This window comes from Columba livia, chromosome 2 (assembly GCF_036013475.1).
Source record: "Columba livia isolate bColLiv1 breed racing homer chromosome 2, bColLiv1.pat.W.v2, whole genome shotgun sequence".
Classification (NCBI taxonomy): Eukaryota; Metazoa; Chordata; class Aves; order Columbiformes; family Columbidae; genus Columba; species Columba livia.
In genome coordinates this window covers 39,571,086-39,587,557 of record NC_088603.1, presented here as the reverse complement: position 1 = coordinate 39,587,557, position 16,472 = coordinate 39,571,086, and the positions used below count along the sequence as shown (strand labels likewise).

At 35.4% G+C, this 16,472-nt stretch overlaps 1 protein-coding gene and 1 long non-coding RNA gene across 2 annotated transcripts in view; one reads left to right on the top strand and one right to left on the bottom strand.

The window, feature by feature from the left end:
- LOC110360137 (uncharacterized) overlaps positions 1-16,472 on the top strand; it is a 92,126-nt gene that overhangs the window by 64,991 nt on the left and 10,663 nt on the right. Inside the window, exon 2 of the long non-coding RNA XR_010470113.1 lies at positions 15,560-15,777. This is a non-coding gene — a long non-coding RNA (uncharacterized LOC110360137). The remainder of the gene's footprint in view (positions 1-15,559; positions 15,778-16,472) is intronic.
- KCNH8 (potassium voltage-gated channel subfamily H member 8) overlaps positions 5,677-16,472 on the bottom strand; it is a 189,875-nt gene continuing 179,079 nt past the window's right edge. The window contains exon 16 of the mRNA XM_065051531.1: positions 5,677-7,579. Coding sequence (XP_064907603.1) covers positions 6,869-7,579 — 711 coding nt within the window. The 3' untranslated portion in view covers positions 5,677-6,868. The remainder of the gene's footprint in view (positions 7,580-16,472) is intronic.

Sequence of the window (16,472 nt, the reverse complement as noted above, 5' to 3'; positions counted from 1 at the left end):
TAAGATAATTTAGTCCTAAAAAAGCATGAAATAAAAGTATAATGTTTTATGAAAGACTAACCAGCAATTTTCTTTTTTTTTAAAAAAACCTTTGCCTGTTATTAGAGAGATGGTGAATAAGGAAGATTTGAGTTATCTCTGATATGGTAGAAGTGCCAGTAGCTATTAGTGCACTGTATATATAAATTCATCAGAGGTTCTGCGGCATAATCTGTAGTGCAAACTGGCAATTTTCTATACTGAAAAATAAGTGGGTGATCACATTTCTTTAAACCCACAATAGCTGTTCTTTAAACCCACAAAAGCATGACCCAGTAACATTTTCAAATGCTATTGTGTAGCATTCAGAAAATGCGTGTGTTAATTTATTTCTTTTTCCCGCCACATCTATTAGATTCGTTGCAAACAAAGGAGCAGAAAAGAACTTTGCCATTTGCTTTTGGAAAACAATTTCAGACTGATGTAAGAGTGAAGAAAAATATTTTCATTTGTCTCATTATAATTTTCCTTGCCTATATGCAAGTTTAATACAAGAAACCCATACATTTATCGCATACTAGAGGCTTTAAGAATCGGTTTAGCAGCCATTTGCATGGTTACTGAAATAATGCTGAAATTTTCCTTTTAAGAATGTGAGCTGTAATTCTGTGGATCATTGCTGTGTAGGGATGGAAAAAATCCAGCAGCACTAAGATATATGTGTTAAATTACAATATTGTGGAAGGAAACTCAAGAAGTAAATGATTGACAATGCTGGCTTTTAAGAAGGCATAGTTAATCTGTAAAGTTACTGCCTATTGAGACTTGTGGTTCCAGTTTGTCTCATGATGCTGTTGTTTTTGTCCTGTTTCTGCAGAGTTAAAAAGAAACTGGTATGTGGGAGTTGATTGTTTGTACATAGAGGGGTTAACACTTTTTTTTCCCCTCTTTTTTTTTTTTTTTTTTTTTTTTTCCTTGAAGGAAGCTTAAGGTGCCTCATGAAGAAAAAATTCTCCAAATCTGTGGATTTGAAGTAACTACACAGTTATTTTCTACTAGGGCAAGCAAAGAACTAACTAGTCCATTTAATTGCACAAAGAGATCAGAGGTAGAATATACCTAAAGTAATCAGAATAGTCACTATGTAGGTCAGGATGAATGTATACATATCCTGTCACCTACTACATATGAAATATTGAATTTAAGTGCAGATAAGATGGACTTCTATACATTTAGAAATTGCACCGACTGTCCTAAATCCTTAGGATGTGTCAACTGTTAAATGTGAAGGATTGTGAGTTTTTAATTAAAAGAAATCTTGATCTTTGCAGGTGTCCCTGAGAAATCTTTTGCCACTTTTTGATTTACTTAATCCTTCCACTATTGTTTATTAGGGCCCTAGGATTCATCTGCGCAAACTCTGGTCTTGTGTGTTGCTGAGCATCTTCTTTGTGATGCCCGAATGTCCTTAGTGCAGTAGTTCCTACAGTTGTAATTTACGATGGTGCTAAGTAACTCTTTTGCACTGCTCTGGCCCTTATATTTCTTGGGGAAATCATCTGCAACGAGTCAAAGGCAAGTTAAAAAAAGAATGAATTTAGATAGTTCTCTGAAGCTGTAACTTTTAGGGACCTTATCAGAGTATTTTGAATATGTGAGGTTAATAACATCTAGGATAAAAAAATTAAAAAACTGAGGAAACATGTTTATTTTCAATGCTCCTCATAAGCCAGTTAGTGGAAGCATTTATTCCATGTGAGAACAGTTTTGTTCACCTTTAATCCTATGGTTAGATAAATACCAGCCATTTACTATTATATCATTTGTATAGTTCTGTGTTATTGAAGATGTTTACTATTCATTTTTTCTACCACGTATCTTTTGTACTGGGCTGTTTCTTTGTTGTGGGTAAGACCTTCAGATTTACCACGGCAAAAATTAACAGGTTTCTGAAGAGCTGTGGAAAGAGAATAAATTCAGGTGTTAATCTCTTGTACATAAATGCAAAGACTTAGAGCATACCATCAAGACGTAAGTGTAAGTTTATATACTAAATCTTGAACATTAAAACAGCTTGGGAGAGAAAGGGACCACTTCTCCTCTTGCACAACTCAGAGGTTTTGAGTTCTGATTGAAATGAGTCTTTCAATTTTTAACCTTCATTAACTTGGTTCTTTGAGAGATTTCTGAAGTTTGGGAGACTTGTGGTATCAACATATATACAAAATAAAAATCTATTTTCATCAGCCAGTGTCTCTGAACAAAAGGATCAGATCTGTGGCATTTATTTGTGTTTTAGAAGCAGGAAATTGCTGTTTCTTGTCATTGTTGCCACTGACTGTGCATGGTAAGAGAAAGGCAGGGACCCTGGGAAGAAAAATCTATGCAGTACCGAGGAGGTCAGTGATTGGTGTGGGAATGATGAAATAACTTTTATGCTCATTTTGGAAGTGATAAAATTCATTTTGTCCATGTAATCATCTAAAAACCTTGCAATTATGCATTTTTCTTTATAGGATTTGACTGTTTTGACTACTTATAGATACTGAGGGAGATGGACTTAGGTCTCTTGTGATATTTTATCTGATTTTCTGAGTAAAGACTCAATACTATGTAGGCTGCTGGAACAGGTGACTGCTGTGCAACTTCCCCTTGCTAAGTCAAGAGATAGAGCCAGGAAACCAAGCACCAGCCTTTTCACTGTTCTTGTTGTTTGCCCTATTGCTGCCCAAATTTCCAGCTATAGCTTAATTCTTTTAATCTTGTGGTAAATTGTTAGAAGCATTTTTCTGGAAAATGGGAAAGTGACTGTGCGCTTTCTGTGGTATGCCCAAGAGCACTAAATATCTGCAATGTGTCCCATCTAGAGGGGTGTTGGAAGCCAGTACTTCTAGGTTAAGAAAAGAAGATGCAGAAAATGCTGAGAACAACATTTAATTTGCAAAACACAGGATCTTTTACAAACTATCAGGTGAGGTTATTGACACAGTGTGTTACAAAATCACTTCATAAAATAAAATGTTTTGAAATCTCATGTGCAGTTAGCAGATAGACTAATCAGAGAGTGAATTATTTGTGGTAGATAATGAACTAATGGGATAAAGCAAGGTTATCACAAGAACTGGGTATGACTTGTAAAAAAATTAGGAGTATTTGCAGAATTTGTGATAAGCTGTGTTTCTTAAATTGAATCTAGTAGTTACCATATAAAAGAAGACGACAGGAGAAAATTAATGGGGGGTCCTAGGTTTTTTTTCTCATTTTTCCTTCAACACCTTTATTCCCATTGTCAGTGGAGGCAGCTTCAGCATTGTGAGTAGGTAACAGTGCATGAGATTTTGATTAGAGACTGGTGGTTTACTACCTGAATCTTGACATAGACACAATCTGCTGTCCTGCTTAATGACTGGGTTCTGTAGCCATCTTGTTCATTAGTGGCATGCCTAGGATGTTTCTTTATAGGGAAATGACCAGGGAAGAAGGAAATAAATGATTTGGTTTTATGATATAAAGGGGATATAAAAGAGAATGGATGAGGAAAAAAAAAAAAGACAGGGAAAATAAATAAACGGAGATTACAGTTACTGTACAGGAGAAACTATCTGTGTTGGAAAATACAAGAAAGTAAGAAAATCTATCAAACTGAAGAAGTAAACTGATGCAGAATTAGATGGGAAGAACAATCCTGAGACAAAAGTTAATTTTATTTTTTATTTTTGTAAAGCTTAGTGCAAAAAGAATACAGTAAACTGAGCTGGGCTGCTGGATGTCAAGGTGTGAGATGCTTCACTGATGTTCATAATGAACACATTTTCAGGGTAATGCCTGAGTTTTACAGTGGTTGTTGCTTTAAACCCAAAAATCCTCAATGGCCACTCTGTACGTAGAACTATTCTGCTCATGGAAATCTTGTTTGGAAATTACTGTTCTGTTCCAAACATATGTGCCTTCCCATTTGTTCCTATAAATTGTCATTTTGCCTGCAAAACTGAAATCAGTTGCATCTCTTGCTAGATACTTTCCAGCGAAGGTGCTTGAGAGACTCTTTTCCTGAGGTTTTCATAACATAATTGTGTCAGAGAGTTTAAAATAGAACCACTCTTCAAATCCAGATTTCTATTTTGCTGACCTTCCCCTTTCCTTACCTGAGTTTGGCCTGGAATTAACTCTTGTCCTGTTCTAAGTTCCTTGAGCTTTTTCCTGGGAGGCAGCATGCTCACCTGTGCGATGTCCATCTTACAGACACTCTACAATCCTGGTAATGGCTATGGATGTTCTTTGACACTATAACCAATACAAATGCATAGTGTTTGCCACTTTGTTTAGGACATATTTGACACTTGCAGAAACTACTTAGGAGAGATACCTTGGTGTTATTTCTTCTCAATTGCTACACATGCATTTTTTTATTCAATAATTAATTGTACAACAGTAAATCTATGGCTGTTTCTGAAGAGTGGCTTTTTGTTTCCACTGGCATTTTTATACTCTTATATAGAACTAACACACAAATTCCAGAACAAAACATTCATTTTTAATCTCATGAAACCAGTGTTTATACTGCAAAAGAAAAAACAATGCCAAAACTTTAAAGCATATACATAATTATTTATGTATTGCTTATAAAATGAGAAAGAAAACATGCTCCCAATTTATATACATAGGGGAAATTATTAAATTATATTGGGAACTAGGCACAGTAGACAGATAGTGTATTTGTGCAGTCCCAGTTGAAGGCTGGGATACAATGATCTTAGATTGGCCTGTGTATTTCATTAATGCAATAGTTTGAGGGCAGGTTACCTTGTGTGGCATGAAGAAGGTAGCAGTGGAGAGTCAGGCCACCAAGCTTTTGGCTGCTCTGTCAGGAACTCATTCCCACCAGCCTACATTATGCAGCTCCTGACTTCTGGCAAGTGGGGCTGCCTTGGGTGTGGGGGCAAGCAGCTGAAGTGGGGTGGGCGATGGAAGGTTGCTAAAAATAGCATAGGCCTGCATTTGCTAGTGTTTGTTATTGATATTTTTTTTTTATTATTTTTTTTTTAATTTCTGGGTTATTCCTTATTTAATCAGCACTTCTCTACTCAACCATAAGCTAAATATAAACTGGAAGAGAGGGGAAGTAAGTAACCTTGTATATGAACACTCCTGTTGAAGTTTAGACACTGACAAAATTCAGGCAGCTTAAAATGAGGGATGAGACTTTGTCCTTAATTTGTACCAGTGGGAGAAAGGATGTGAAAGGATGTAAGTTGGGCACAGAGTATCAGCTGGGATTTGTGCTCCCATGCACATCCAAATGTTAACAATGAACTTAGTCTTTGAAGTTTTCAGAAAAAATAACTCTTAAGGAAGTTAAACATAAATCTGTTCTCTGTAAAAAAGTTAATTTGATAAATATCATCAGCTTGCATGAATTATTAAATAACTTAATTTACTTCTCCATTTTAGACCATTTATTTTGGCTTGTAAACATGTTTTTCTTTTCAGAAATCTTACTAAAGGACATGCAAATGTGATGCATACTATGAATCTTTAAACATACAAATCAAAATTCCAATGCAAATCCATAGCTCTGATTGCACAGTAGCAGTATAAGTTTCTAATACATTAAATACTGAAAAAAGACCCTTAAAATTTGCTTTGGTCATTAAATCATATTCTTAATTAAATAATTTGCTAAACCTGTAGTCTGTGTTTTGTTTTTTTTTTTTTTTTGACCAAAGGTCAAAGCTAGTTTTTACATATGTAAGCAAAAATCATCAGACAAATAAATTTAAATTAATTTCTTTGATTCTGACTAAACCATTGTAATTTTCTCTTTTAATATTCCTCAATTTGCTCAATGGTTTTCATCCTTCTTAATTTTCTTGTCAAGATACAAAATCCCAAAACAGGGATTGTGTAGTAAAATGTTGACTTGCTCTTATCAATAGTACTACCATACTTAGACATAAACCAAGGGTACTTAATGTTGTCAGTATAACATTTCACTTTCAAAGTAGTAATAGCTGACTTAGTATAGGATTCAACATTCCAGCTGTTTTATTTTTTTTTAATAAAATAATACCTTAATTTATTTGTATTCCACCAGCATGAATACATTCATTGCAAATTACATGCACATAAAAGGGAATAAATTTGTAAACTACATAATATCTTAACAATAAATAGTATTTGATCTAATACATGATGGTAGTGCACTTCTTGTTAAAACTGCAAGCTTTTGCCAAAATGAAAACAAACTCTTATTCTCCTTATAAATATTTTAAATAATTTTTAAGTACATGTTTCATACCAAGTATATAAAAATAGCATTTTTAGATAAATTAAGAGGTTCCATTTACATGACAAATAACGTGCAACAACTAACCACTCTCTACCAGCTCTATTTGGTTGATTGTCTAGATGACATGCAGCGATAATTGTCCCTTTGCCTTCACAGAACTGACAAACACACCAGCAGGACCCACAATCACCTGAAGCAAACAGTGCCTTACATACTGTTTGAGAGCAACAGTCAGACACTCAGGGAAAACCTTTGCTTTGATGAACAAAAGCCACCCATGACAGTTCTTTTGTCCTAGGCTTCCAGCTGCTCTGACCCCCAGGGTCTTTGGACTATCACAAGAGTCTGCCAAATAGAACAATAAGATGTATCTGTATACAAAATGCTTTTCATCATGCTTTTAGAATCTAGAAATTTTTTTTTCCTATAATATTAACTGGCGCCTTTTCTATATACCTTCCTCTAGAAATCTGAGTTTTCATGTTTGTAAGTCTCCATGATTGCCAGAGAAAAGGTCAAATGAAGCAGTCACGCAGTACTCTCTGAGTTTAAAACTGACAGCTGTGGAACGTGCTTTGAGTATCATTTCACTGTTTCTCATTAGACGTCTATGGCTCGGTAATCTTTATCTTTAACATCCCTTGTGCTTGTCACAATGTCTATCGGGAAATCTGGGGTCTGTGCAGAAACTACTCCCGCTGTTCCTTCCGGGTCCCATGATACCGGCAAGTTCTCCAGGCTTAATGAGCTGATTGCTCCTTGGCTGAAGCTACCTTCCTCAGACCTGCTGGGGAGCACGAGGTGTAATGATGTCTCTGATGAAGAGCATACTGAAGAAGAAAGAGTTGCTGAAATAGACTGAAGAGGAGTCAAGGTAGTGTCTGAATGGGGAGAGGTGCATCTTAAAAACTGTGAATTGTCTCTCTGAATTACCTGATTCTGGGAGAGGGAATTGTGAAGGCCTGGTGTATAGTAAAATTCACCATCTATAGAATTTTGTGGGTTGGGTTCGGTTCTTTGGGGACTACTGCCCACAGAGGACAGATCCGTATTCCAAATGTCACATAATGTGTTGCCGTGGCAAAGTTGTGCTTTGGTGTAAGTAAAGTTGCCAGCTTGCATGTGTGTGCAAGGTTGATGTGTAGTCCAAGCCATTCGAGACTGCAGGCTTTCCAGGGTAGGGCTTTGAGATATACCATGCACAGCACAGAACCCGGGAGGCTTCTGGGATGTGAGCAGGTTCTCCAGAAGGTGCAACACATTCTTCATATCCTTACTTAATTGTGAGACTTCTTGAGTTAAAGTTGTCACCTGTTATGGAAGGGCAAAATATCACAGTATTTCTTTGTGTAGTTATGCTTGAAATACACACATATGTACCTTTTCTCCTTCTAAAAATATCAGCTTTCATCTGTGGCACAGTGTCTTTACTTTAAAGAAACATACTCTACTAATATATGCCTGGGAAATGGTCCATCCATCTGCCTTATCACAGCTACATGTTACACTTCCTGTGACATATCGAAATAATCAAACAATTCAATAAAAATGTATGAGGGGAAACACCATAGGCATAGTTCTCCTGTTTTTAAATGACAGTCTGTATATAAAGAATGGCCTTAGGGTCAGAACTGAGATGATTTCCAGTGGCAATATGACATCAATATCTTATTGATCAATCCTTAAATAGCTCAATGCATAAACTGTTTTTATTAACCAATTTTATAGTGATGAATGATGTCAAAATGAGTTCTTGTGGTATCTTGTACAGAAATACACAAGTGAAATATTTTGCTGTCTTCACAGTAAAATACAATAAACCCATACCCAAACTCTAAAAAACCACTTGTTACCTCTAAACATTTAAGCAATATAAAAAGCCTGTGAAACAGTTTTCTTCCATGTAGTTAAGTTTATGCTTGACAGGTATTGCATTATAACACTAAGATAGTAATCCATAGCATAGATTACTCTGTTGTGTGTGCAAAAAGGAAGAATCCTGTTTCCTTTTAGGCTTTTTTTTTTTTAATGCTGAAATCACTGACAGCATCTAATTAATTAAAATAATTACACAAAGTCTTAATCTCCCCAAAACTGCTGGTTTGGTTGGTTCCAAATTTGTGTTTTAAAGTAAATTAATATATATTAAGATTAATGGTGACATTTGTTAGGAGATTATAAGGACAATTTGGGAAATGAAAAGCCGAATTCAAAACTAAAAGTGACCCACTCACAATTTTAAATGTGTTTGTCTTTCCTGTTTCCTTCTTGAGGAAAAATTTGTTGGAAGTTAAGATCAGTCAACTATATTTAATGAAGAGAAATGAACTTATCAAGAGATAGAAATGAACTATGTCTCCATGGTAGCTAATCAATCTATTTTAGGCCAAACCACTGTCATTACTGTTAGTCATTACTGTTAAAACAGAGTTTATCATACTGATGCTAGTGAAAATAGTCAGAAAAAAAGACATGACTGCACATTTATCTTCAGAAGAATAAACCTCCTGTCAAAAAGCAAAAAAGGCTAATTCAAGGGGCCTTTCTTTGCTCTGAAGACACCATCAATTAGATACCTTACACAGATTAATTTTAAAGTAATCAGAAATAGAAATACAATTTTCAGTTTTTCTGACAGAATAGTTCTGAAGAAATCTCCTGAAAAGACATTTCAGGCCAAGTTTGACTGTGTTACTACAGGCACAATAATTTTAAAGAAATTCTGAGTTAGAAGGAAAGTAGGAAGCTCCAATACAGCTCCTATACATTTATTTGTTCCTCTCTGAGCTAGGAGTTCAAACCTCTCATATTAATAGTTCTGTAATGATCACACTACCCTGGAGGGAAAATGCTTAAAGGGAGGAGAGTCTTGAATGAGAAGTTACAGAATCTCTGCTTCTCTTTCGCCACCTTCTCTTTCTTTCTGCCTTGTTTACCTAATTAAGTCACACTACATAGAAAATAACCATGGGATCTCCTTCTGTCGGCTGAGATTAAGCTTTGAATGCCCGGTAACTCATTTGGACTTCAGCTAATGTGAGGCATTAAAATAAGTTAACAAAGTGATTTGTCAACAGGCTTTCTGTGGTGTTAGAGTAGCCAGAGAAGGTTCTTGGTGCTGTCAGACTGTAAGGAGACACACTGTGTCTCCTTACACAACCAGCCATGCAAGAACTTCTCTGTCCCATCAGGAACTATGAGATGGCATTGCAAAACCTTCAAAAGGTTCTTTGGGAGGAAAGGGGAAAGAAGGACAATCAAACCTATGACTACATAGATCTAGTGGTCATCAGCTTTTTTTAGGATCATCAGTGGTCCCTGCTCCTAGCAGACAAAACAACTTTGTTTTCTGTGCCGAATTTTCAAACTTGCTTCCATTTTACAGGTCTTTCTGCAGTTGTGCAGATTGATGTTACCTTATGACTACGCAACTGACCTGAACTATCAATACTGTGTGAAAATACCTGCAACTTTAAAATATCTTATTTGGCTTTATCCATTTCTGATTACCTCAGGCTTTTTTAAAGTTTTGTTTATTCTTTAACGTGTTTCTTTTGCCAGTTCATTAAGACAACACAGCAAAAAATCTCAGCATCAATACACGTGGCAGTCCTGAATTTCTTTTAAATACAACGTCCTCTAGTGCCCAGATACTATTTTTGATATGTCAGCTAACTCTTGGAGTGCTGTCTTCTCATGAGCTTGCTCTCACACAAGCACGGGAACTGACCTGAAAAACCCACCTTTGATGTACACTTTAATAGCTTCTAGCAGTGTGATAGTTTAAGATCCAAAGTAGTTATGCCCAACTTCATTAGAAATTGACCACCATTTAGTGACATCTATTTGGACCAATACTGCTCTACACGCAGGCAAAGCAAATATATAATTTTCTGGATAATTTAAAAAACTTTTTCTGGATTTTGCAAACTGTTAATGTTACCCAATTAAATCTTCAATATCTGTACTAGTATTAATTACCATCTAGCTCTAAATTATTACACTTATATACTTACATAGTATACTGTTACTGTTACTATCAATATTATGCTGTTTATGCTATCCTTTCTACACCTTACAGAGATTCTTAGGCAGATGCAAATAAGCAGGTGTAACAGGGTACGGTTTTATCAATAATGTTAACAATTTCACAGTGCTCCAGAAAGTGCTGAAGAACAGAGATTGAAAGCAAAAGAATTTTTATGGCTATGAAACAGAAATTGAAGGCAGTACAGTTTTCTCCTGAGCAAAAGGACAAATTCCTTGCATGCTGGTAAGGCTATTATCTTTTCAGGAGTTCAGTGATTATTGTTAGGCTACACAGCTAGTTGTACAAATGGTTCCTGCTGTGCTAGGCAGACAGCTTTAAAATGATCTGTGAGATCCCAAATATACTTTAAAAGCTGCCTTAACAGTTTCTAGGACTTGGTAAAGATACTGCAGTTTTTCCTGATATAGAAATTGGGGTCTGTACAGATTTAGCAATGCACTGGTACCTTTTTAGAAGACTCTCTTATAAAAAAAAAAAAAAAGAAAATAGGATACCTTTCAAAATATAGGTTAAAAAGTAGTGTGGGCTTTTTTTTTTTTTTAACCTCATGGACTTAAACAATATTTTCTGATGCTCTGAACAATATAAGTTTCAGTCAATGTATTTTGCATTTTCAAATTACTTTTACAGTTTCAATAGAAAGAGTATTTTTCTTTACTACCACCATGAAGCTGCTGCATAGTTTGAATACTGTGTTCCATGTGGTTAAGTTGGAATGGAGGTGATTGTGTTTAAACCTTTCCATGAAAATGAGGAAAAGTTCTATGTAGTGCAACATGATGATGGTGATTATTATCTTGTTTAAATTGTATTGGCTGTACAGGTTTCTCTGTTTTATTCATTGCATATTCTGGCATTTAATTTTTTTTTTTAAATGTTAAATATTCTACTAGAATGCTTATGTCTCATCACTGTTCCTGGATAAATCTGGAATAAACCTATACACCCTAAAAAAAAAAAAATACCCCAATACCCCCCCCTGTTTTTTGTTTTCCTGATAAGAAGCATAATACAGTGGTATTTTTTCCTCTCTGTGCTTTACTCCCTTTTGCAATTCAAACTTCACCTAGACATCTTCCTACCATGACTCTTTCTCAACAGCCAAAGAAACGAAGTAGAATATTTGCTTATTGAGAAATGGAAGTTGCATTTTGGTAACACAAGGAAGCTCCCTGGCTTGCACTGCATGTGGCAGCTTCTCTGTTCCCTTGCTTGGTGTTTCATTGCTTCTACTGTTCTGGTGCTTTAAAAAACTAAGGAGCCTTTCAGTCATAATGAGACGTCTTTCAAGGCTCAGATTAACTAGCTGCCGATCCTTTTTTTTCCACCAAGTGTATTTTTGAATGAACAAAATGAGAACTGAGAAATAAGCAAACAAGTTCTATAAGCACATAAAGGAATACATGAAAGAGAACAGGAAATATACATTTCTCAAGGATAAATAATGGCAAAGCAATGTAATTATCTTCTTTTAACTGAAAAGCTTGTTTAATAGATAAGAGGAAACTGCAGGTGTAATATATATATATATATATAATGTCAGAAGAGTTCTCAAATATCACTGTCCCCATGATGTTCTTCTAAACCAACTAAGAAAATAAGACCAAGATGTGATCACTGTGAGCTGGATTCATATGTGATTGGAGTGGTTTATGATAAACAGTTTGCTGTCATCTGTGGACATTTCAAGCCATTCTTTTTAGCAGCCTATCTTGATGTTTTTATTTAATGTTTATTTTTAATCACTAAATGGAATTTGAATTCACTTTTAAATATCAGTAATATGAAATTCAACGGAGATAAATGTTAAACATTAGATCTGAAAAGCAAATGTCAGAGGCATGAATGTAAGTATAATATTCTTCCTATGCAGAGTATTATAGAAAAAAGTCTGTGGAGTTTTGTTGAATCACACTTTGCAGACATTAATCATGCTCCCAGAGTATATCAACAGCATTTTTTTAATTGGACACAAGAAGGAGGACCTGTTAACTAGGAATTACTTAGGTGGATGCAGCTTGAAATCATGTACTTTGTCAGTGACTTTAAAGATCTAACCAAAGGCAATCTGAAAGAAAATGTTACCAATGAAGAGTTCTAGAAAACGTAAGGGACAAAGAAAGACAGAAGGAAATTGGTTTGTTGAGATCTGCTGGAACAGTATGTTTCCAGTGTAAGTTTGTTTTAGAAGGAGAAGGCAATCAGCTATTCCTTATATCTTCTAGGCATAAGAGAAAAAGCAGTAAACTTGCATATCAACAGATATTTACATGTAGATGTTGGGAAAATAGGTCTTTTCAGTGCAGGAAGGTTTTGAAAGGCCTATTAAAGAGTTAACTGGATAGTCATCATCATCTGTCACTACAGTAATAATTTTTATTCAAATATGAAGTCACCTTTTGGTGTCCAGTTGATTTTTACACTGCATGCTTTCCTCTCTTCATTAATTTCTTTGTTTAGGGTGCCTTTCCACCAAGGAAAAGTTCGACAGAGACACCTAACATAGGACTTATGCCACGTATGTGCCATATGTCCTGCTTAAAAAATAAATTAACCTAAGCTTTAAAGCATCAGCTGTTCCTGTTACCTTCATCTGACAATAGTTATTAAGCTAACATTAAAAAAAAAAAGAAAAAAAATAGCTGGGAAGGCTAATCTACGATCATCAAAGTACAAAAGCATAGAGAGAGACAAAACAACAAGGTAGGAGTTCTTTGGAAATATGAATGTCAGTGATAAAAGCAAAATATGTGCTTATAAGTTTACAAAGCTTCTATTTCTTAACACAAATGATACTAGGTTGCATGTATTGACTTTTGTGTTAAATTTACATAGTTTAAATCCAAAATGAATAGTATAGTCTTAATTAGTATTAATCATCAATAAATGTCATTAGTTCACTTTTGGAGACATTTTCTTGATTGAAGGATGTTTTCTGAAGTGAATTATTGAAGTACCCTGCAAAATAATTTCATGTGATAATATAGTTATGAACTTGCTACAAAGAACATGTTTTTAATTACTGTAAGTCAGGGGAGTTCTTCATTTGAGTTCTCAAAATGCAAATTGAACTTCAGCAGTTCATCCTCTATGTAAAACTGGAAGCCTGATTAACCAAATTTTCTCTATTGGCACTGATTATAGAATGACTGTTTTCATCATGTCCATACATTTTTATTATTAAGGACTATTTTTTGCTTAAAAAAAACCAACCAACCAAACTTTTTTTTCCTGGTCTGAGAGGAGAATGAGATTGATTTTTGGCAGCTGGATGTGAAATATGTCTTAAAATAATCTGTTTATAAAATTTCTTTATGTGATTTGAAAAATCAACATATTTATCTAGGATTGTTCCTTTTGTTAGATAAAAGTGAAATATCCCTATGAATGCATTTTCTCTCTTCTGAATAAGTGTCAAATGCTTAGAGTATTTTAAACACTTGCACCTAAAAAACCTGAAATTAAAAATAGCTCAATTTGCACTTAGCACTCCAACATGCAGCTAAATAGAAGGCAATTTTCCAGTACAGAATCTGATGCTATTTGTATTTTGTCACGTTCGTTTGTGTTTCAGTTGAATGGGAGAAATGTGAGTACTCTGTTCATTATACTGTTTTAGTACCGTAATTCTGAGGTCTACTGATGTGGCAAAGAATGAAATCAGCCCCCAATTTCTGAAGCTGAATTAGGCTGCACTGGACATGGGTCTTATTTGGGAAAAACAGGGGACATGCAAAAGTAATCTCAGTTCATCTACATGCACTGTACAAGATGTCCTGTATATCTGAGCATGAAATACTGTACCTGTATATTCAAATGGAGAATGTGTACACGTGCACTCTGCAAATTACAGGAGAAGAATAATGACTAAAATTTTTGTATCTTCTTATTTTTAATTGATCTATGTTTTAAATAATTCAGATTTGGGTCTTTCACTTTGAATTAAAATAGAAGTATTTCCATGTTCTTTTTGTACAGTTGCACTCAAATGATAGAGAGCTAAAAGCCTATTTTGATACTGACAGTGGCAGAGTGATAGGTGGGTGCTTTAATTTAGACTTATGGCCATCTGCATATCTCAGAAAATCTGCTTAGTGTTTTCCTGGTTTTACTTCTGGACTCCTTAATAGTTATGTATGATTGTACCAAATAAATGGTGCCTCTGAAAGAAATCTGAATGTTTAGATGCGCTCGTTTGATCAGTATCTGCAGACAAATGCATTGGAAAGAGCAGGTTGGGTGTACAGATGTCTGTAAAGGAAGGATGCATACTTGTAAAGCAGAAGACCTATTCCTAAATTCCCTCTCTGCCTAATTTGGGACAGGTCTTTGAATCAAGCCTTCACCAGCTCAGAAAATGTGCCATGCTCTTAGGTATTCAGTCGCCTAATCTTGAAACTGTTGCTTGAATAACTGTGTTTTTACAGGAGCAAGAACCTGAACCTTAACTCTCTTGTCTGCCACACACTGAACTATAGTGAAAGTTATGCCTTTTTTATTCAGTGATTATTTAGACTAAGCAAAATGGGCAAATTGGGTAGGAGATTAAGCAGTCCTATTCCACCCCAGTTTACAATGCTGAAACAGAGGGAAATTCCCTTTTGTCAGCTTTGATCTCATTCAGGCTCAAAATGTGAAGTGAGTTTAGGTAGAACAATGAAGAAGCTGGGTAATCAGCTGAGTAGCCAAACCAAGCAGCAAGACAAGAGGAATCTGGGGTGTGTTCAAGTTTCTCTCATGTTAGCTAATAAAGTGTCTGTGCTCACCTTGAAGCCTGTCCTCCTTAGAGGAAGTCTGTGCATCCATTAGTCCTAAAGTTTATGCATAACGAACTCTGAGAAGTGAAATCAAGGCTCTGTCTTCTGTTTGTCTCATTCTTAGGTAAAGGAACTTTCCTTTGTATTATGTAGTGAATGTTACGCTTAAAATACTGCCAAGAGCTCCACTAGATATCTAAGCTGCCTATAGCTTGTTTTGTAGATTTATCTCTGGGGTAACTCTTTGTTTTGCTTTGCTAACAGACTGTATTGACTGTCTGAATGGGAAGATGCATGTCTTTGTTCCCCCAACAAACAGCTGAAATGTTTTTAAGCTAACTAGTGAACTGTTGTAACACAATTGCCTTTTATGAAAGCAGTTATTTTTGCATTTGTTGACAGACTACACAAAAAAATGTATTAATGGTAGCGTTTGCTGCTGTTGGCTACTTATGACCTGTTTTCTCATATTTTCTTTTTCAGGAGGGGACTGCATGTCTTAATAAAGGAATTTGTTTCTAACTCTGCCAGTATTTAAACTACTGCTAACTGTTTCCTGCAGCATCATAATTTTCCTTTAATGGTCATAATTGAGCGATGGAATGATGAAAGCACTGGGTTTACTAGTGTTGTTCAAAACTTACTGTAACAACAGAAAACAGCTAGCGTATTCCAGCAAGGCTACTCACAGGCTCATCTGGGTAAGTACCAAGTCAGTACTGTCAGTTCAGAAACTCCAGATGGGGCATATTCAAATACATGTAGAATACCAATTAAGCAGCTTTATAGTCATGAAGTTTTTCCAATGTAAATTTTGATCCATGGGAGGACTTGGAGGATACCCATCTGTCTCTGCGATTTGAGCTCAGAGTGTTACCTATGAAATCTAAATCTATACCCTTTTAGAATTGCTCCTGATGCCTTTTTTTTTTTTTTTCTCATCTAATATTTGTCCATATTGTATGCCCATGCATTGTCACATTGAATTGAGAACTCTCAATTTAAATGTATTTAAATGTTTCTGTTTAAGACCCTTGCTTAGTCAGAATGCATAATGCTGTTTTCTTTCCTAGGGGAAATTTTAGACAGGAAACAAAATATGATCTTGGAAAGCAGAGAATACTCCTTCCAACTACTGCAACACACCAACAACAGTCTTCATCTTAGACATGTCTATATTAGTGTAGATGCATTCTATGTAATGTACTCTATACAGCATGGAGTAAATTGATCTTGGAGATACTGTGAAGATTAATATAAATGTTCCTTTAGGTTCCTAGGCTAACTCTGGTGTGATTTCCAGAGTGTAGGGTTTTCCATAATCCTTCACATAGTCTCACGTAGCTCTATAATCTTCTGTAAGTTCTTGGAGGTCCTGTAATCAGAGAAAGGTATC